Raw genomic sequence first — 20,439 nt, 5'->3', positions numbered from 1 at the left:
GCCGGAGACATGGGGCCTCTCTTCACTCGCGGTGTGACGGCTGTGTTGCAGGGGGTGTCCCTGCCGGCTGGAGATGACGGCTGCAGAGAGGCAGCCGAGTGACTGACGACTCAGAGATAGTCCGCCTGTCAGACAGAGTGATGGCTGGGAGACACCCGCTGACAGATCAGGCGAGACGAGGAGAAATACGAGCAGGGGAGGAGGAGGGAGGACGAGGAGGGAAGCCTGGCAGCTTTGTCGTCCAATCTGGGGAGATTCGGGAGGTGTTGGTGGGAGGAGGGGGGGACGTCCGGAGAAACAGATTCAGAAGTGCTGGCTGTGTTGCTCGTGGATGATCGGGAGGCTCCTCGTACTTGTTGATGATGTTTTCAAGAGGGATGAAAGACTGAAAATGTGCTCCATTAAGCTCCATTAAGCTCGTATCCATCCGGTGTTGTTCAATGATATCAAAGATCGTCTGGCGCCGGTGTGAAAGCTCTCACCCTGGGCAGACATAATGAACAGCCTAATCAGACGAGTCTGTAATCAGCCCGAGTATCTTAATTAGGCTTGGGAGGGTTGTTGAAGAGCAGCGCTCAGCCTGGCCTCAATCAGTCAGACTTCAACCAGTCGCATCTTGACTGGGAGGGACAAATGTATTGATAACACCTTGTTATTAAAAGGCTCGAACACAGATCCTGTTTGTTAGCATTGTGTAAGGAAGTGAAATGGAATCTGGTGCGCAGCTTCACGGAGCCCAGAGGAGACGATCTGAATGAGTTACCTCTACGTTCATGGTCCTCAGAGGATGAATCACTTTGACTTAAATGATCCTCAGACTGCCACGAGATGTGAAAGTTAAATATCTTCAACCGCTGATATAAAATCCCTCAGGATGAACTGTAATAACTGCAGCTAACCATAAATATATACAGTTAGTTACTGACATCCATCGTCAACCTCAGCTGTTCTCAGATCTGGGTGATAAAACGATGGAAGAGATCAGCAATAGTTCAATATCACCAGGTGACTGACGACAACAGAAGACTGTAAATCTTATTAACTCACACACGAGTAATTTCTGCTCACGACTCTCGGCCCTGTCAGCAAACGCACCGACCTCTGTGTCCTGATCTTCTGCTGCTCTGCTCGGTTTCATTCATCTTCCTCTTCGGGCTCGTCGGCACCGCTCCGACACCCGGCCGGACTTTCCTACCTACGAGCCAAGAGACGCTGCAGCTGCAAACCCAGTTAATACTGACTGAACAGTGTTTATGTGTCGGTGCACCTGCAGGTCTCACCTGTGTATGACTGCAGAATTCTGATTCTACATTAATTCTCATCTGTATTTAATTTAATCTAATTTCTGCGTTTATGTTCTGCCACATCGTGTGCACTCCTCCAAAGCTAATGGTCCAATTTGGCCCGAGCTAAATTGGACCTTTTACTTCAGTGTATTTGCATAATCCTCAGCAGCTGCCGAGTCAATCACGGCAGGGTCAGGCCAGGTGCTTCTCCAGGGGGTCACGCTCGCTTCTCGCTCTCAGGTTTCACCTCCTCGGGGCCTCGCACATCTGGGAGCGAGGAGCAGCGCCGGGACTCACATTAGCATAAAGCTCTTCGCTCGTCTGCCCTTCACACGCTCGCTGACGAGTCCCGTTTCCTCCACGGTGGAAGTTAATAGACTCGCTGTGCGTTCACGACCACGATTACGTCTCTCGTCGTCTTTTCGGAGGCGACGCAGAGTTCGTTTAAACTCTGAACGGCTGAGTCAGAGGAAGCCGGAGAGCTAAAACAGACGTGCCTCAGCTCAGGTGTGTGTACGTCGCCATCAGCTGCTTGTTCTTTCCAACACTGTGTGTGTGTGTGTGTGTGAGCTGAACACATCGACAAAACTACATTTTAATGGAACTTGTGATCAGATTTCTCAGCAGAGCCTCCCCGAGGAGCAGAGAGTGTTGTCGGAGGAATAGCCTGTCAGGGGAGCTGAAGTCATTTCTTAAAACAAAGCGCTCGCCAACGCTGTCACCACTATTCAGCAGGATGACAGTAACACATAATGTACTCCGTACCCGCCGGCTGACGGGGGAAACGGTGACTCGAGACTTTTTCTTTAACTCAAACAAGAACAGAAAGCTGATGAAAGACAGACGCTGTAAACGGGAGGATGAAAAGAAAGTTCGAGGACCATTTGGATGTTTTTTGTCGAAGTCGGCTCTATTTTCACTTCTCGTCTCGCTCGCTGCCGTCTTTTCTTTTTCTTCTGTTTGATTTTTGTGACTCATCTTACGTTCTCTCCCTGTCGTCGTCTCTCGCCAGCCTCCCTCACACACAGACTCACTTTCCTGTTATTTATCACTGATTAAAAGAGCGTCTCGGTCCTCAAAACTCTTCATTAAATCTGATTCATTTATCAGTTTTAACAAAAGCTAAGATATATTTCAGTTTGTCCTTCTTGTGTCTTCATGAGCTGATAATCATTCAGAGATACACACTCAACTATGACGAATTTTCATTGGTTCTGGTCGCCGTCTGCGCGTCACCGTCCCCTCCCCTAATTGGCTTCCTGGAGTTTCCTCCCACGGTGATAATCTCCAATCAGCCATCTGCCGTGTCATCTCAGCGCGCCGCCGCTCCCGCGTTCCCCACAAATCACCACCCCGGCTGATGATGTCAGGATGAAACATCAAAACAAAACGTCGCGCGCGGAGAGAAGAAAAAAAAAAAGTCCACAATTTAGTCGTCGGTGTCCTTCCTGACACATCGGCGAGGCTGTGTGTGGTGGTGGAGAGACCCCTCCTGCGATGGACGTGATAGGCCGGGACAGATGGCCTCCAACACACACACACACACACACACACACTCCTGCCTGAAGCACAGCCTCAGTGTTTGGTCGCGCTTGTTGTTGCCTGTTCCAGTACTAGCCTTATTCTGTCGCTCAGAGCAGCAGGAGAGAGCTACATCTGTGCCACGTTCGCTTGTGATGTCAGTACAGAAATAGAAGTGACGGCGCCGCAGCGTTTGAACCGACCATTCAGCTCGCTGACATCCTCGGGTAAAAATAAGCTGTCTGGGACGCGGTGGGCTCTTTGGTGTTTGAGCTGTTGAGTCGAACATCTGCCTGTCAAGAAACCGTCAGCAGCAGCGTCGTCGCACCGTGACGGGGCAACCGCAGGTGTGTTCGACGAGAAAATTTCACTCGACTGTTTCCACAAAAGTCGAGTTCAGCTTAATTCCCCTGATTGACTTCCGACATCTGACTGTGTTTATTGTGTCTTTGGATCCCTGTTTAGCACTTAACACTTCTTACCAACAAACTAAAAATACATGAATCCAAATTAAAACAGTATAAACTTTACAGAAACATTGAAAACTTCATGCCAGCTCACGGCAGCCTCCCAGTTCACATCATGGATTTTTTAAATGTTGAAACTTTCCTGCAAAATCCTGCAGCTGTTCTCCGAACACTTTTTAAATTATTCGTTCGGCCCTTTGAGCTCAATTTCAACATTGATGTGATTCCTTATATTTGAATTCTGAAGCTCATTTTTTTCTCTGGGTTGAAATTTGTCCTGAACATCCAGAGAGACCCTGAAGAAACCTGCTGCCGCTCATTCAGTTTAATAGTTGTTGCTCAATGTGAATTTTCAAAAATTCACCTCCACTATTTTTTACTTTCTTTCAACCAAATGTTGTTTCTGTTGTTTATGGATCATTTTAACTGATTTTTCCAAGAGGGATTATTTTAATGTCCTTGAAACTTTTGTATGTGAAAGTGTTGACAAAAAAAATCAAAGATGTTTTATTTAAATTTCTCTCCATTTTCACCTTCTCTACCTCGTCCATCAGCGAGGTTCTGTTTTCCTTTGCAGAGCAGTGTTTCCACCATTTTTCCAGGTTTTCCACCGTTAGCTGGGGACGGTGACCGGGGAAAATGATGCCTCTTCCTGTTTTGGTTGCCCAGCGGCAGACTTGCTTCCTGTGACAGTGGCTGACTGACTGTCACGGTAAAAACAAGGTTAATATGTAACCGATCTGTTCGTGGATGGTGTCTTTTTTTTTTTAACAACCATCACTTTGTGCAGAAGTGTGAAAGTTTTCTGTCGGTGACGACGTCTCCTCCTCTGTTGTCAGGTGACGTTCTGGATGATGGAGGCTGTCAGGCTGTCTGGCATTGGATTATTTCTAGGAAAAACAAAAGGCAGGTGAACAAAAGTCATCCCGGGTTTATTTGGGCTGCAGCCGGCGGAGCAGCAGAAACATGATGCTGCAGTTTGTCATCTCACCTCAGCAAAGGCAATCACAGACTCTGTCAGAGGGAAGGAAACCCTTCGTATGTGACGTCACAGTCAGACAGCACAGAATCCCTGAATATGTGATCGAGATGACATGAAAGACCTTCGTTCAAACGTCGAGGTCGCCGCTGCCTCCAATAAGAACGGCCCAAAAGACGGTCGAGTGGATCCGTCCAAAAACACCCACGGGCACTTGACAGAAGCATCGATCGGTTGATGCTAATCCTGAATCTCTGCTGATGAGAGCTGCCATCGACCCGTCGCAGAGGTCCACGAGTGAGAATTTGGTCGGCTGCAAACGCCGGCCGGCTTGTCAGAAGGACTGAGAATCAAGAGTCCATCATCTTATCTGCCTGATGATCAATATTCAAAAGACAAGAGGCAGAAACCCAGAGGACGGATCAATCAATCCGCCGAGCTGAAACCCCTCCTGCACGTTTCTGTGTTTGCAGATACATGTCGCAGTTTGTTTGTGTGTGTGTGTGTGTGTGTGTGTGTGTGTGTGTGTGTGTGTGTGTGTGTGTGTGTGTGTGTGTTGTGAGTCAACGAGCTGGATCATTGTTGTTCTGGTGCTGACGGATGCTACGGGCTCAGAATAAACGAAGGCCACAATGGAGAAATGACGAAAGCAAGTAATTAGAAACTCAGCGGCGTGAAATCGTAATGCAATTACACGGAGACGTTTCTGCAGAAAACAACGGGAGGATTAAAGTTTAAATGACTCATTTGCAAAAAGACAAGCAATAAAATAGTCTTCAGCCATGTTATCTGGGTTTGAGGGCACATAATGCAAAAGTTCGTCATGCATTATTAATGAGTGGTATATTAAAAGTAATATATGCAGGCTTCCCGCGTCTCCTGTTACAGAGTGGAAGTGGAGCTATTGATTAAACGCTTCATCTGTCTGATACGTCGCGTGTTTGTGCAAAGACGGAAAGCAAAAAACTGGATTTTCTTGATGGAATTGTTGAAACTTTCAGTTTTTCTATCATCTGTTTGGAAACTGAAATAAATAAAAGATGTTATGAATTGTTATACTCGTCAATCGGCTCCATCATCAGGATGAACGTAAATGTTTCTGCAAATCACGTTTATGTCGTGACGTTGACGTCAGTTGAAGGAGTTACAGCTGAGAAGGTTTGCCAAGCCTGTGACCGCTGTTCATAACTGTGTTCCAACATTTGTAAACGTCACACACCACCGGTGCAGAGCCGCTGCAAACTGAACCTACAGAAGCGAAACATTTGCTGCCTAATGAAACATAATGTTTCGTCTTAACTGTGTTTGTACCAATCATTGCCTCCCTCTCACCTTTCAGCCAATCACAAGCCTTCTTCCACTCATCAGCTAGCTCACTGGCTGCAGCCAGCTAGCTCTGGATGAATAATATTCTGGGGTATTTTTTGCAAGATTAAACACAATTTTAAGATGTTTCTGTAGTTGTTTCCTGATCTGGTAATCTTGTTTGTACAAGCCAGTAATTAACAAAATGTCTGAGAGTTCTTCCTCTTTTAAATCATGTTGTGTTGTGTTGCGAGCATCTTTGTTAAAAGTTTGCTTTACATAATGGTAAAAACAATCAATAAAACCCAAGATGTTTCAAAAATTAAGATATAAGAAAGTAAAATCTATAACTTGCATATTTCTATTATTAATTTATTAGTTTTGAGACATTTCCAGCCATGGACGCAGGAACTAGAAGAAAAAATTGGGCTGTAATATGTGCCGAATTTACAAAAAGGCCCAAATAATTAAGAAAATGTGATTTACAAGGTTTCACAACATTTATGAAGCATCTCTTAACTCAGCGATCCACAAAATTGAGCTTTTTTTGAAGGGAGTCTGGAGAATTTCTCTCCCTCTTCACCTTCTTGCTGTTGACTGCGGTCGATGTCGCTGCTTTGACCTTTAACGTGTCGTTGATCAAGTTTAGTGCAAATCGTTCTCAAAATGCTGTAAATCATTGTTAATAAAAATCAGACACAGTTACAACAAACATGTGTCGCACACCATTTATTATGATGTCATCGTTTAGACTGACTCGACTTCCTGCGCTTGTTTCCAGCCACCATCTTTGTTTTTATTACAAGAGATAAAAAACATTTAACTCTTCTTCTCTAACGACTCTCTGAACTTCTGACGCTGTGTTCACCTTTAGGACAATCCAGGGAAGGTGTGCGCTCTTCTTGTCTACCTGTAAATAATTCCCGAGCCTCATCTCGATCACATGAAATATTTAAGTGGCTCCCTGAGTAATAAAGTTAGGATTGATTAGAGGACGTGCCCCCACGTTCGGACGCCCGGGGCTGAATGGAGCCAATAAGAGAGGTAATTAGAAGAAGAGGAGCAGTGTGGAGGGAGATGCACTCGAGTCTCTCTTTGTTTTACCGTTTGCATTTAACAGATTTACAGTCAAAGCTCAGTTTAACTCGTTCTCCGTCACAAAGCAGCAGGAAAAATAAACCAATTAAATCTATGTAAATATGTGAGAATATTCTCTGAGCGTGTTGTTATTAGATCACAGTGTCACAGACTCACTTTGTGTTTCTGTCATATTCTCCTGTACAAAGACTCTGAAGCTTCATATGAAGCACATCAGCGCCATCTAGTGACAAAGTCCAGTAACAAGCTGCTGCACAGATCTGACAGCGTGTTGAACAGAGATCAACTTTCTGAGTCTCCTGGTTTTATCACAATTATTGAGAACTGCTGGGAGGAAAGTTTGGCTGGAGAAATACAAATGTTTTTTTTTGTTTTTGTTTTTGTTTTTTAACAAAATTCAGGAGATTTATTTGTGTAAAATGAAGTGAAAAAAAATCTTTTGGGGGGAATTTTGAGGAGTTGCTTTTTTTCATGTGTGAAACCAAGTGGAAAATAATCTAGGCAGATTTTTTTTTTTCAAATATTTTCAGGAGACATTTTTTTTCTTTTTTTTCAAAATCAGAAAGTTTCTACAATGTTTTTATTTCTTGAAAAATTCACAAACATTCTTTTTTTTTTACTTCCAGAATAATTTTCCACTCAGTTTCCTGCAGAAAATTTACAAAAAATGTTTGTAATTTTCAGGAGAGTTAAAAAAAAAAAGCAGAAAAATTGTTTTGGTGTCAGATCAAGTGAAACAAAATTTGTAGGAATTAAAAGCAAAAAAATAAGTTTTTAAACTCAGAGACTGAGTGGACTCTTTAAACGTGTGAACACTTTCCTCTGGTTGGATTTTGTTCTGCAGCTTGCTGAATCCTGCTGTAATCTGATTACTGCGCGGTGCAGAAGGCGTCACCTCTCAGCACGACGTCCTGCAGGCCACATGTGATCCATCACACCGTGCACATGTAGTGAAGCACTTAAGTAAATTCTGTGATTATCCTTAAAGAAAAACAGCTCTGTGTGCAGAATTAAACAGTTGTTGCATAAACTACATGGACTAGAGAAGAACAGAGACACATCTTCATGTTTTATTATTTAAAGTGGGTCAAAGGTCCAAATAACCGAACACGGCCGGTAAAATGATTCACATTGTAGAAAAGAACATTTTCAGTATCGGTGCCGAGAGAAAGAGACGTGACGTCATTTGAAGCACTTGTGAACGAATCAGCAGCGAGGACATTTTCATGTTTCGTACTTTAAACTGATGTAAAGAATTTTCCTCAAATGAAACAGAACAGGACCAGTACCGAACAGAACCAGATCCGTGAGAGCTGCAGCAGTGAAACGAGCTGCGACCGACGAGTTCACAGCCGAAGTGTTCGTGTTTGTGTGAGTTCACTTCAGGGAACAAAACACTTTCATTACTTCATGAACTGAGCAGAGAAACAGCAGCAGAAACATCTACAGATCAGATAAAGTCAGCAGGAACACACGAGAGGTCCAGAAGATTCTGTAGTGAGTTCCGGGTCCATGGTGTGTGAACGCTCCTCTGAAGTTCTGGTGGGTGGAACCAGAACATTTTAAAACCCCATCAGAGTCATTTTCTCCCTGCTGTCAGAGGAACGTGTGGAACACGCGCGTCTTCAGACTTTTGGTTCTGGGCACGTTCCTGGTGGAGAACCGGATCACTCGGAACAGGTTCGAGCAGCTTCCGAAGCCGGAAAACGGGAACCAGCGAGCGGTCCGCTTGTTCCCGTGGAGGGTCCAGAAGGACGACGAGCAGCGCTGGAACACCTCGATGTTGACGGCGTACTGAGCCGGCGCCCACTGGGACACGCACACCAGCGTGACGGAGGAGGCGAAACCGCAGCTGTGAGGAGAGACGCCGTGGAAGACCGACTCCCCCGGCCTGACGGACGCGCCTCGCTCCCACACCATCCCGGCCTCCTCCGCCACTCCCATCCCGCTGAGGTTGCAGAGGGCCCGGAGACACTCCTCCTCCAGGGCCCCGTTGTCGGGGAAACGGAGCAGGATGGCGATGAGACGAGGAACCGCGCCGCGACGGAGGAGCTGCTCCTGCAGCTTAGCTGAGGGAGACGGAGAGGAAACCTCAGGATGAAAACAGGAAGTTCAGCTCCAAGAGGTTTCATGCAGCGCTGGTTTACTTACAGCTGTCGTAGGACATGCGGGAGATGGCTCTGATGGCGTGGATGAGCAGGTCCTGGTCCGTACGGGTCAGCACCGACAGCAGGGCCGCAACCAAACCCGCATCTCCAAAACCTTTCCGGACCACAGCTGACGGGACACAGACGACACACAACTCAGCACAGGAACAGAACACACACACACACACACACACACACACACACACACACACACACACACACACACACACACACACACACACACACAGGTGGAAGGAAACAGGAATCAGGAGTGTTGGTTGATCACAGGATCGATATCCAGGAGCGACTTACACTCTTTGGCGAGTTCGGCCACCAGTTTGGCCGTCAGCAGGGTCAGAGGTCCTCTGTGCCGCAGAGACAGAGCCAGAACCGGCAGAATCCCGCTGATCACCACCTGCTCAGCAGCACCTTTATCTGGACCCAAGCAGAACCGCACATCAAACACTGGCACCAGTTACAGAATTATATATCATATATTATATTTATCATTACGGCCGGAGATGAAACAAAAAGCCTGAAGGTCAAAATGAGAAACTTTCTTTAAAAATTAAGATTTAATATCTCAAAAATAATCACTTTGATTGCAAATAATGGAAAAGTATCAATAAATAATGATTTAAAACCACAAAATAATGATTTAATATCTTATAATGACAAAATAATGAATGAATAATGAGTATCTTAAATTAATTACTGAGAATCTCAAAAGTAAGAAGTTAATATCATGAAATTATGACTTTGTCTCAATATTGTAACATTTGGACTGAACTTCTCAAAATAAAGACTTTGTTTCTCAGATAACAAAATAACTCAAAATGACTCAAAATCTGAATGTTTAAGTTTCTCATTTTTATCTGAATCATTATTTTGTGTTTTTTAGAAACTTAAAATCGTTTTGAGAAACATTTGACATCATGATGACGTGCAGAGTCTCTTTTGTTCCATCACACCAGCGAGAAAGTTCCTCCGTGAAACAGAAAAGTGTCTGAAGGAAGAAGCAGCAGAGTAACGAAGGTGTGACAGGTGAAGTCTGACTTGATTTGTTCCTGTGATCCCGGAGCAGAATCCTGCAGAACTTATACCTGTTTCATCTGCTGTTTTATCTCCCCGTCGCTCTGAGACACAAAGCTTAACGTCTGCTGAGGACACACACCTGACACACACCTGACACACACCTGATCCCCTCACTCTCACTGCTGTGGTTCTGCTGTGGTTCTGCTGTGGTTCTACAGTGCCGAGCTGTGTGACAGTGTGATGGACTCACTCCTCTCCTTGATGTTGATCAGCACCGTGTTCAGATGAGGTCTCAGCTCGTCCTCGATCAGCTCCAGGCCGAGGACTCTGATGGCGCCCAGCGCGTTGTTCAGGTTGTCTGTGGGGAGACGAGCAGAAGGCTGCCAGGGTCAGATTCTGAAGTGGAGAACAGGGATTAAAGAACGGTGCACATAAAACCAGTGAAGAAGAAAACGAGTGGCTAGAGAACGGGGGAGCGGTGGGAGAGATGGAGGGAGAGGGTGAGGACACAGCAGCTGTTCTATCATTGATTTGATATTAATAAAGTAAACTAGTGTCTGACTGAAACGATCAGCTGGATGAAAACAGCAGCAGCATGTAGAGAGCTGAAGCTCCGCCCCCTGCAGAGCTGAAGCCCCGCCCCCTCTGATGATCGACCCTGTGGGACCTGATTAATTAACAGCCCCAGAGAGACGAATAAATATTCCAACCTGCTTGAACACACGAGATGTTTGACATTAAAAAGCAAAATATATAATATCTAGTTTTGTGTGTTATGACCCTGGACATCAGTGTGTGTGTGTGTGTGTGTGTGTGTGTGTGTGTGTGTGTGTGTGTGTGTGTGTGTGTGTACTGTTAGTGGAAACATGTTGGGCCTCCTGATTGGTCAGCTCGAGGTGATTGCTCCCTCTGGATTGGCATCTTCTTTGATTATTAATTATTATCGATACTGAGTCGTACGTAACTTTCAAGTGTTTCTGAAACAGTCTCTGATTCCTCCGATGATTCTAAATCAAGAATCGACAAAAACTGAAAGTTCCTCGTGGTCACTTTAACATCTGGTCTCATAAATAAGACTTTAAATCAGGACGGTCCAGACAACAACAACACCAGCACCAGATCTGAAGCAGCAGATGTTTCAAATACATGTCAAATATACAATAAATCTCTTTGTGTGGTTGAATCATTGGGAGGAAAATATTCAGTATGTTTGGACACGTTAACTGAAACATTAACTGAAACCAGCTTTTTAAACATCCTGAAGTGATTGACACCCTCAGACTGTCCATCTAAGCTGCTCAGCACCAGCAGCTCCCACGTGTGATCAGTAAAACACGTCGTGCAGCTTCAGACACCTTACAGCTGACCTCCTCCTCCTCCTCCTCCTCCTCCTCTGCTCACACTGTCACCATCGCGGCTGCGGTTCACTCACCGTTGGGCGTGGACGGCTGCAGCCGACCCGATCTGTGTTTATCCCTGTGGGAGCGAGCGTAGGTGTACATGAGCGGTACGTTGTGGTGTCCCATCCTCCTCCGGCTCTGCAGCTGCTGGACACTTTCTCAGGCTGACATCTTCATGTAATCACACTCCAGTGTTTGGAGTCGTCAGCTGCTGCTGCTCCGAGGAGATCTGCACCTCACCTCGACCCCCCTGCTGCCCTCCTGACCCATCCTCGTCTCTTTCTGCCCTAAACTGAAACTGTCTAAATGTTTCTACCCGTCCGCCTGCAGCTCCTCGTACTCCAGCTGGCTCTGTGTCCCCTCTCAGGGTTAATGCAGAGCAAATCCTCTCCTAAAGCTGTTCCCTCCTCTTGCACCTTTGCATGAGTGTGTGTGTGTGCGCCTTTGCAAGGTATTAGCACTTGGCTGACTCTGCTGAGCCCTAAAACAATCTCCCACAATGCCTTTCAGCTTCTAGAAAATCCACAGCCATAACAACAACACAGACAGGTGAGGAGCTGGCATCTGCTGAGGTACACACAGGTATAATCAGAGGGCTGTAATCAAACAAGTGGCTTGTTTTTAAGAAAAATAAGATAGTTAGAGTCAGAGTAGTTAGGAAAATTAAATCTTTATAGTCCACTCAACTCTTGAGGCTCCCGGTAAAAACACACACTTTCAACAATCTAGAACAGAACAACAGACGCTCAGCTGGAAATCTAAACAATAAATACGACGGGGGAACAGGAGACGTCGCGCCGCCACCACAGAGAAGAAATCAAATCGTTTCTGTTCTCTGTGACGGGTCGTACGTTTCCTCAGTGTTTATATCGACACACATCAGCTGACTGGAAACACAGCATACAAAAATAACATTTAGATTTGACTCAGCGAGACGACACATGTTCAAAACCTGCAGGTAAAGAAACACCGCAGACACAAACAGGAACAGAACTACGTCTCTCATTAGCAGCGGCCGGTTAGCTTAGCATAAAGACTGGAACCCACAATTCACCATGTTTCCTCCCAGTGACACAATCCTCCAGAATCTCTCCTCAGTTATCACAAATGTTTTCTTTCTTTTAGTTTTCACAACATGTTTCTGTCACATTTCTTCTCATGAGGTGGGAGATGCAGAGAAATGGAGGAGAGAAAAATAAAAACAGCACATTTCAAAAGACTCTCTGGGGTGGAAGCAAAAAAATCAAACAATGAATATTATGTCGAATTGTTCTGCTTTGTTTTCTGAGCATTAAAAGTGTATTTAAAATGATTTAACCTAACAACAGGTTACACAATGTACAAATAAGTTTTCTTCATTCTTTAAAAGTCTCTGAATCTCAATTTTTCCTGGAGGACTGAGACTCCTGCTTCAGTCTCTAAATCCTCCCTGTTGTTGAGGTGTTAGAGGAGCGACTGTGGCCCGGCTCGGTCCGAAGGTCACAAATTCTTCATGCCAGAAAGTAAATTATTAACACAATATGTCTTCTGGTCGTAATCTATTAAAAACAAATAACAATATAATGATTTACATTCAAGACGTTGTGCCACATCACACCCGGTAAAACCAGACGTCAGCTCTCTGACAGACGGACCTGAATCCTAAAATAAAATGTCCAAACTTCGACATATTTTTGTTTGTCATTTCACAGAACATCAGTACGAAGCTGATATTAAAGGTTTTGGGCTTTTAAGGCGACATCTGGTTGAGTTACAATGATTAAATCTTCAGGGAACTTTACAGTTTTTGTTCACTGATGTCATCGTGGATCATCATGTTTAACCTATAAAACATCTCACCTCGTCTACAAACATCAGCACTGACTGCAAGAAATATGTGAATATCAGCCGATGTATCAGAATCACAACTTTTTACTCCCAGTGATCAGTGTTAATTAATTGTGTTAGCTTCAGACTGAGCCACCCTGTTAGCCCAAGTTTCCAGTCTTTATGCTAAGCTAGGCTAAAGCTAACCAGCTGCTGGCTGTCATGTGAAAGCTCTTGAGTGTTATATCCCAGAATGTGGATGCAGATGTGACGCTGAGCTCGTCACAACATCGATGTCCTTCACGGGACCTCGACTTGCTCAGTGTCAGTGACCCGTCGCTGAGTTTCTATGACACGTCACATGACCGGCTGTCACACAGTTCCAGTTGTGTTGAGACCGCTGGAAACAGTCTCGTATCCTACAGAAACCAGAGTGAGGACATTACTCTCCACGTCCTCCGACTTGCCCTGCTCTTCATGGGTTTCCACTGGACCAGCAGCTCCAGTTTCCTGCCTGTTCTTCTTCCGGACCCGGCCTCGCCCCTTGCCTTTGGAAATGACCTTCCCTTGCTCGTTGACTCCTCCGGGCGTCTTGTTGGACTTCTCGTTGTCATTCGGGCGGGTTTTGCGGTGGCGCCTGCGGATACGGCGCATTGGCGGACCGGAGTCGGGCGGATCTGATGCCGCCGCGCCGGACAGAATCCGAATCTGCTGTTCGATAACCATGATGATCATGTCGAGCGCGATGTCCAGCATTCCCAGACCCAGACCATGGGTGACGCTGTCAAACGCCCCGCTGTTGTCCGGGTCCTTGAAACACTTTCTCATATCCTCGAGGTGGTTCCTGAGAGAAGAACAGGGGCTGTTATCACTCCAAACAAATGGGGGGCAGCATATCACTAAGGTTACCGCTAACTGCTGCTGCTAACTGCTGCTGCTAACTGAAGCTGTTGGCTGTGTTAGTCCTGCAGCTAGCGATGGCTTTGACACAATGACTGTTGATAATCTCTGTTCATTGTTGAGTGTTTTAGACATCAATTCTTACATATTGCAGACATGTTAGAACAAGTACAAACAATACGTACTTGGTTTCAATAATTTTCGACCAGTGTTGAACTGTATTGATCTCAGGGATCAGCTGTTTGGCCATGCTGCTGTAGTCGATGTAGTCGTGTGCGAAGTCCTTCATGTCCTCACACAAAGCTCCGGTGTCGCCTGAGCACACACACAACACAACACAGGTTAGTCTTGTACACGTGTCTCTTCCACGTCATCGAATTCAAACATTCCTTCACTTTAAAAAAGGGACAGTTCACCCCAAAATCACATACACATGTCCCTGAAAACATGACGCGGTTACTCGTTAAGGACCTTGTTCTGAGCAGGTTCATGTAGGAATTATTTTCTTTGGGTTATTTTGAGCAACCAGGTCATGATTTCTGGAAAGAGACGTTGTTGTTGTTGAGTATTTCAAATGCATTTTTTCATCTCTACAGCTCATATTTCCAAAACAAACTAGATGGATAAAGAGCAACACAGGTAAGAGGGATTATATGTTGTTGATGATGATGTAAACTGTCCCCGTCCTCAGGCCGTCACCTTCAGTGAGTTTGGAGAAAGAGGAGGATACAGAGGTAGTTGTGCTTGGCGTGAGGCCGAGAACGCTGAGTGACTCCAGGAGGGTTTTCTTGCTGGCCGGGCCTCTGCTGACCCGAGTGTAGGCTGCCAGGGAGCGCAGGGACATCTTCTCCGGAGCCTGCAGGCGCCGCTTGATTTCATCGTACGAGATGAGATACTTTCCTGAAATGAGACAGGACGAGGCGAATCAGCACAGCAGGATTTGGACTCAATAGCATTTATGTTTTTTACCAACAACTGGCCACTTACGAGCCTTCGATCCTTTCATGTTTGGATCCAGCAGTGACGACACCTCCGCAAAAGGCATCTGCGTAGAGGACTGTGAATTTGTGCTCGAGTTTGTTGCCAGTTCCTGGTTCTGCGGCACCTCCTCAGTCTGGCCCGGGGCCGACATCTGCATCTGGGGCTGAATATGATGCTGTATGTTGTGCATTTCAACCTGGTTCTGGTCTAGCGGGACCTGGCCTTGCGCTTGAGGGAGGATCAGTGTGTTTTCAGACAAACCCTGCAGCCCCATGCCACCTTGTGCGACACTACCCGTTTGCTCCGAAGACACCTGGAAGATGCCCATAACTGGTTTTACTACGGTGAAAACCATGTTGCCCTGAGCATCCAGACCCACCACGCGAGCAGACGGGTCCATGTCTTCTCTGAAATGGTACCTATCTATCTGAGGGAGGTGGCGTAATTATCAGATCCGGTTACCTCAGAGGTCCATGTAGTGTTACAGAATACACCTCTGTTCTTTTACAGTTAAACAGCTGACCTGACAGAAGAGCAACGTAAGCTGATTCTCCCCGCAGTCAAACTAAAACCTCCCACATCGATACGGTCACTTTCTTTGTTCATGAAGCTTATTAATCGTCATGGCAACAGCACGGCAGAAGTTGCAGTCTGAAATAAAAAAGAAGAATCGTGATTACTCGTGAGGAAAAGTCTTTTAGGTCCACAGTGGATCACCTGACGATTTAATTACACGGTTTGGCCACTACGAAAAAGTTTCTTTCAAAGCTCTTCTGTTATTATTAATCACACTACCTTGCTCAGCTTGACCCGCCCTACTCTGCCTCTGATTGGCTACATGGTGTCATGTCTCACTACGTAGCTAATACAGAGCGTTCGAGACACAGTGGCATGTAAAGGGAATAATGTTTTTTTTTTTTAAATTAAAATATGTAAAGCTATTCTATTAGAACCCACAAATAAAAGTATGAACCTAAATGTTAGCATCAAATGACGTCTGTAACTGATTTTCTGGTGTGTTTAAGTCCGCCCGATGAATCACAGTGTTCATCGTCCTTCTGGCTCCATTTTGGTCTCCACCGACCTTAAAAAGGTAAAAATATCTGCGCTACGTTCACCAGCTAGCCGCTAACTTTATTTTGCCTGCTGTTCGTAGCTTCTCAGTTAGCATACTAGGGAGTTTTTACTGAAGATAAATGCTGGAAATGTTGATTTGAGCGGCGAGACTGAACCAAAACAAAAGATAATGAGAGAAAAGCAAAAATCTAGAACAACACAAAAATAAACGTCAGCGAAAAATTAATTACTGAACCCTAAAAGACAAACGCCTAGCAAGATGTCTGACCTTTATATGTTAGTGTGTAGAGTTTGTGTTTAAACTCACAAGTTTATAACATTAACACCAAAGATGAGCTTTATCTTCTGCATCCGCCATTTTATAAATATTTAATCACAACAGAGATCATGTTTGACCTGTTTTCACGGGATGATACTGACTTTTTTCTTTCTTTCTTTCTTTCTTTCTTTCTTTCTTTCTTTTTTTTTTTAAGCTAGCGACGAACTAACGCTGCAGAATGCATCAACACTGCTCCATCTGTGTCTCTAACGTTCATCATGGCTGCCAGGCGGCGGCTGCTGCTCCGACCGGGTCTTTTCTGTGGCACCAGGCCGAACTGAAGCCTTCACACACACAAACAAATACACCCCACGGAACCGCAGCGGTCCTGGACGGGACGGACCAAATTCACCCGCTAACCTTGGATGCAACTAGTAGTGACGGCTGTCCCACTCACCGAATCGCATTCTGATTTCTTCGCTAACAGGACACTGATCCTAGAACGGTCCGCGTCGAGGCCAGCGACATTTTCCCTTCGTCTCTGCTGAGGCTTCGGCGGGTTGCAAATCAGCCGTAGGAGCACTACCGTTCCGGAGCCGTAATCCCGCCGCTCATTGGTGGGTCGGCTCGTCAGTCATGCGACGTGCGGTTTCTCATTGGACAAGAGCGCCGTCAATGGAATAAAGGAGGCGGTACTTCCGGTCCAGCTCATCAGACTACACCAGGATGAAATCTTTCACTTATTCACTTGTCTTTTAAATCTCATTTTACATATAATACACGTGAAAATATAAACACACAAATATATATGATTTATAACCAAATATGTCCTGCGAAATATTATTCAATTTATCAACCATTATCTTATGTATTATAGCTCATATACTGATTTATTTTGTCTTCTTTAAACAGGTACTCTTCCCATAATTAAATATATATCTATATATCTATATATCTATATATCTATATATATATATAGATATAGATATAGATATAGATATAGATATAGATATAGATATAGATATATAGATATATAGATATATTATAATCTTTCTCCAGCACCCACTTACTCCTCACCATACATATCTACATATTTACATATATGGATAAACCTCCTTTCCTTTCTGCAAACATGAATAGATAAATAAATAAACAACCGGTACAGTAACCATAATCAACCTAGTGAATTTTAAAGCCCTTCTGCATCCCCGTACCTTGTGAAAATTGCTCCAAAACTCCAAATAGACTTTTAGTTTTGACTCATCCCATTAACATATGTGATTATTATTCCTTGAGCAGACATGGACGCTGTTATAAATGTAATATTAAAGGTGCACTATGTAGTGTAGGAATTCTAATCAGAAGAGAAAGATCATCAGTGATTAACTTTCACGCTCAAACGTTCTCGTTTTCATGACAGAATAAATAGAAAAAAACAACCTGAACATAAAGGTTGACACAGTTTCATACTGTTTTACTTTGTGGTTAGAAAGGTGGCAGAGTGCAGGAAATAAAAACTGTTTTAAGGACCTTATTTTCCTCTGAGAACAGTTTGTTTACTCACTCGTGAAGAATATAAATATTTCTGAGCTTGTGCTATTACATCATTAATATTGACATGTGACACACTCCGACTTCCAGTGTGTGTTAAACAAAAGTTTAGTCTGACAGCAGTTTTTTAATCACTGAAATGCTTGTTTTAAACCCAAAACATTGCTCTTAAAAACAATAAATCACCATTTAACTACTGTTTAGACACACATTACCATATTTATCTTGATCTGTATTTTCTAAAGAGTCTTGGGGTGTCTGAAAATTACTGCAGAAGAAATCTTGAAATTAGTAAGATCACTTGAATTATAAATTGGATATTTAGCTCCTCAAGTTTCTCTTTGAGGAGAGACGTATGTGTTGTTATTCAGAGGAGTTTCCACCAGATGTCGTACTGTAGCTGTCTGCTGCCCAAATGTGGCCACTGTGCACCATCTAGTGGATTTAAACCCTCACCCATCATTTAACTGCAATCAAGTTTCCAAAGCTGAAAATAAATGACACCAGAGAATCATCTCTTCACTTGCCTTGTTTCAATTTATTTGGGAACAAATTAAAAAAATGTTGTCGTACAAAATAAAGCATAGAAAGTAGTAATTATGAAAACAATATCAATGACAACAACATACAAGAAAATAAAAGGCAACAGTTAAATAATTCATTAAAAACACAACCGACTACCCTGGAAAAAAAGCAACTTGTGGTACTTTACACCTACACAGACAGACGTGACGTCAACAGTCACGTTTGGGTGAGAAGGCAGAGACCCGGGGCGTGTGAGAGGACAGAAGTGCACGACAATGAACATCATCAAGGTTTTTTATGCAAGTATTAGTGTGCCATTCAACTGAAACAACATCACTACAAGAAAAACGGATGCTGAAACAGTTCGACTGTAGGCCATTCTCTCCTTATGCATCTTTTTACATTGCCTTCAGAGCAATATCCCCTCAGCTTCTACATGATTTGTTTAATAAAACCTTTTCCCACACTGTTACTGTAACGTTGAGCCCCACAATTAGCCTGATGTTTCAGTTTCTGGTCTCCATTACAACCACGGACAATTTACCAAACGGTATATACTCATAATGCACAAACATTAGTACGGTGTTGCATTCACAGTAAGCTCGATGCCATCCTGACACATAATCCAGCACAACAGCTAACGTGGAAACACGTGACAGAACAGAACACGTCTGGAGATCTCTGGCGTCTGCAGGTCTCAGAGCCCGCCGGCGCCGTCGCTCAGTGTCCACGATGAAGCACAGAGGAGGAGGCCTGTGTGGAGGCGTCCAGCTGGTCGCCCTCCGTCTCTCTGCCTCTCAGACTTGCTTAACGTGTCACTGAGAGGTGAACTGTTCATGTTAATGGAGTGGGTTTGGGTGGTTCTGTGAGAGGAGAGGATTCCCCTCCAGGCTCAGCTGGTGTGGTTTATCAGTGCTGGTGTTGAGGATCAGATGTGTGGGCTCAGGTTCAGTGTCTGCGTGTGCGCTGGCCCCCGGTGCCTGTGGTGGTGATGTAGAGGAGGGGCTGGGGCTGCCGCAGCTGGGGCCCCCGCTTCAGGTTATTCATGTGGGCTGTGGAGGACTCTGCATTAGAGCCTGTAGACGGACGGGAAATGAAAGATGAAGCTTAATAAAAAGATGATTAAAGAAGAGAGTCAGTTTACATCAGCAGAGAGAATGATCTCACCTGTTTGCTGGATGCTGTGGGGGGCCCTGACTTTGGCGAGAGGAGGGACCCCTCTGTACTGGGGGCGGAGCATAGGAGCCTGGGGGAGGGTGTTATTGTGGAGGTGGGGGTCCGATGTGCTGTCCAGAGGGCGGAACCTCTGAGCCGTGGTTGTCTTGGTTTGTGGCAGCTGCGAGCGACAAAAAGGAGAAACTATGAGAAACAAATGTCTCCAAAACCAAACGACAGTCTAATAAGCTGCTGCTCAGGCTGGTGTGAAAACATATGATTAGACACCAGGATAAAGAAGGCACCAAGAGTTTTTTATTTATTATTTGGACAAATTCCCATGATAATAAAAAATACAAAAGGAGGATGTGAAACTAATCCTGTGACGCTGTAATACTCACTGCTTGACCAGTGACCTCAAAAGACCGTGAGCGCCTTTTCTTGCGGCGAGCCTCGAAGTCCACATCGCGTGGCGTTTGGTTCTTGCTGGCGACCTGGCGGTAACGTGGGCGCGTCCAGGTGACCTGCAGGCCGGGCCCCTCGCCCGTGCTGCTGGACAGGTTGTCGTCCGAGGTGGCGTGTCTGAGCTCGGGGCTCGGCTGCCGGCCGCGCCGCACTGGCAAACCTCTGGGGGGCGCCTCGCTCAAAGAGAGGCTGCTCTTCTGCTTCGTTGGGTCCAGGGGAGACGGGGGAGGCGGTAACCGCAGAGCATCCACCTCCAGGGCTTTGGAGCGACGACGGGCTGCTTTCACTACAATGTTCTGGACCCCCCTGAGGATCTGCTGCCGCTCTGTGGAGACGCAGGAGATGTTTTGTTTTTACTTTACTCATTCTCTGTATCCTCTTGTTTCTACTTGTCTGCAATAGATTAAATCCTGTGAATGTCCAGGTTTAACGTGTTGGGAGAAACACATTAGAAGCTTTACTTTTGTTTTTATATGAAAAAA

At 45.0% G+C, this 20,439-nt stretch overlaps 3 protein-coding genes across 7 annotated transcripts in view; all 3 read right to left on the bottom strand.

Annotated features, from left to right (window-relative positions):
• Positions 1–7,704: 7,704 nt before the first annotated feature.
• Positions 7,705–11,753, bottom strand: si:dkey-21e13.3 (uncharacterized protein LOC100150043 homolog). Its single transcript, XM_037081433.1, has 5 exons — positions 11,271–11,753; positions 10,089–10,196; positions 9,116–9,238; positions 8,808–8,933; positions 7,705–8,725 (listed from the first exon to the last, which is right to left on the bottom strand). Exons 1-5 carry the CDS (start codon positions 11,362–11,364, stop codon positions 8,253–8,255), a joined length of 924 nt encoding a protein of 307 aa, XP_036937328.1. The 5' UTR covers positions 11,365–11,753; the 3' UTR covers positions 7,705–8,252.
• Positions 11,754–11,889: 136 nt separating this feature from the next.
• On the bottom strand, positions 11,890–16,986 carry si:ch73-127m5.2 (uncharacterized protein LOC561202 homolog). 4 transcript variants are annotated; one of them, XM_037081428.1, is made up of 5 exons: positions 16,719–16,986; positions 14,932–15,576; positions 14,644–14,844; positions 14,130–14,259; positions 11,890–13,888 (listed from the first exon to the last, which is right to left on the bottom strand). In XM_037081428.1, exons 2-5 carry the CDS (start codon positions 15,323–15,325, stop codon positions 13,417–13,419), a joined length of 1,197 nt encoding a protein of 398 aa, XP_036937323.1. In that variant the 5' UTR covers positions 15,326–15,576; positions 16,719–16,986; the 3' UTR covers positions 11,890–13,416. The 4 variants fall into 4 exon arrangements, with proteins under 4 accessions (XP_036937323.1, XP_036937325.1, XP_036937326.1 ...); XM_037081430.1 differs by having other exon boundaries at positions 14,932–15,238; positions 16,719–16,985; XM_037081431.1 differs by lacking the exon at positions 16,719–16,986 and adding an exon at positions 16,310–16,430 and having other exon boundaries at positions 14,932–15,238.
• Positions 16,987–18,323: 1,337 nt separating this feature from the next.
• Positions 18,324–20,439, bottom strand: part of kif19 (kinesin family member 19) — a 33,316-nt gene continuing 31,200 nt past the window's right edge. For both annotated transcript variants that reach the window (XM_037082055.1, XM_037082056.1), the window contains 3 exons: positions 19,894–20,282; positions 19,505–19,673; positions 18,324–19,413 (listed from right to left, as the gene is read on the bottom strand). In XM_037082055.1, the coding sequence (XP_036937950.1) occupies positions 19,286–19,413; positions 19,505–19,673; positions 19,894–20,282 (686 nt within the window). In that variant the 3' untranslated portion in view covers positions 18,324–19,285. The remainder of the gene's footprint in view (positions 19,414–19,504; positions 19,674–19,893; positions 20,283–20,439) is intronic.

This window comes from Acanthopagrus latus, chromosome 20 (assembly GCF_904848185.1).
Source record: "Acanthopagrus latus isolate v.2019 chromosome 20, fAcaLat1.1, whole genome shotgun sequence".
Lineage (NCBI taxonomy): Eukaryota > Metazoa > Chordata > Actinopteri > Spariformes > Sparidae > Acanthopagrus > Acanthopagrus latus.
Note: the sequence above shows the minus strand (reverse complement) of the source record. Positions and strands in the feature narration are given on the sequence as shown.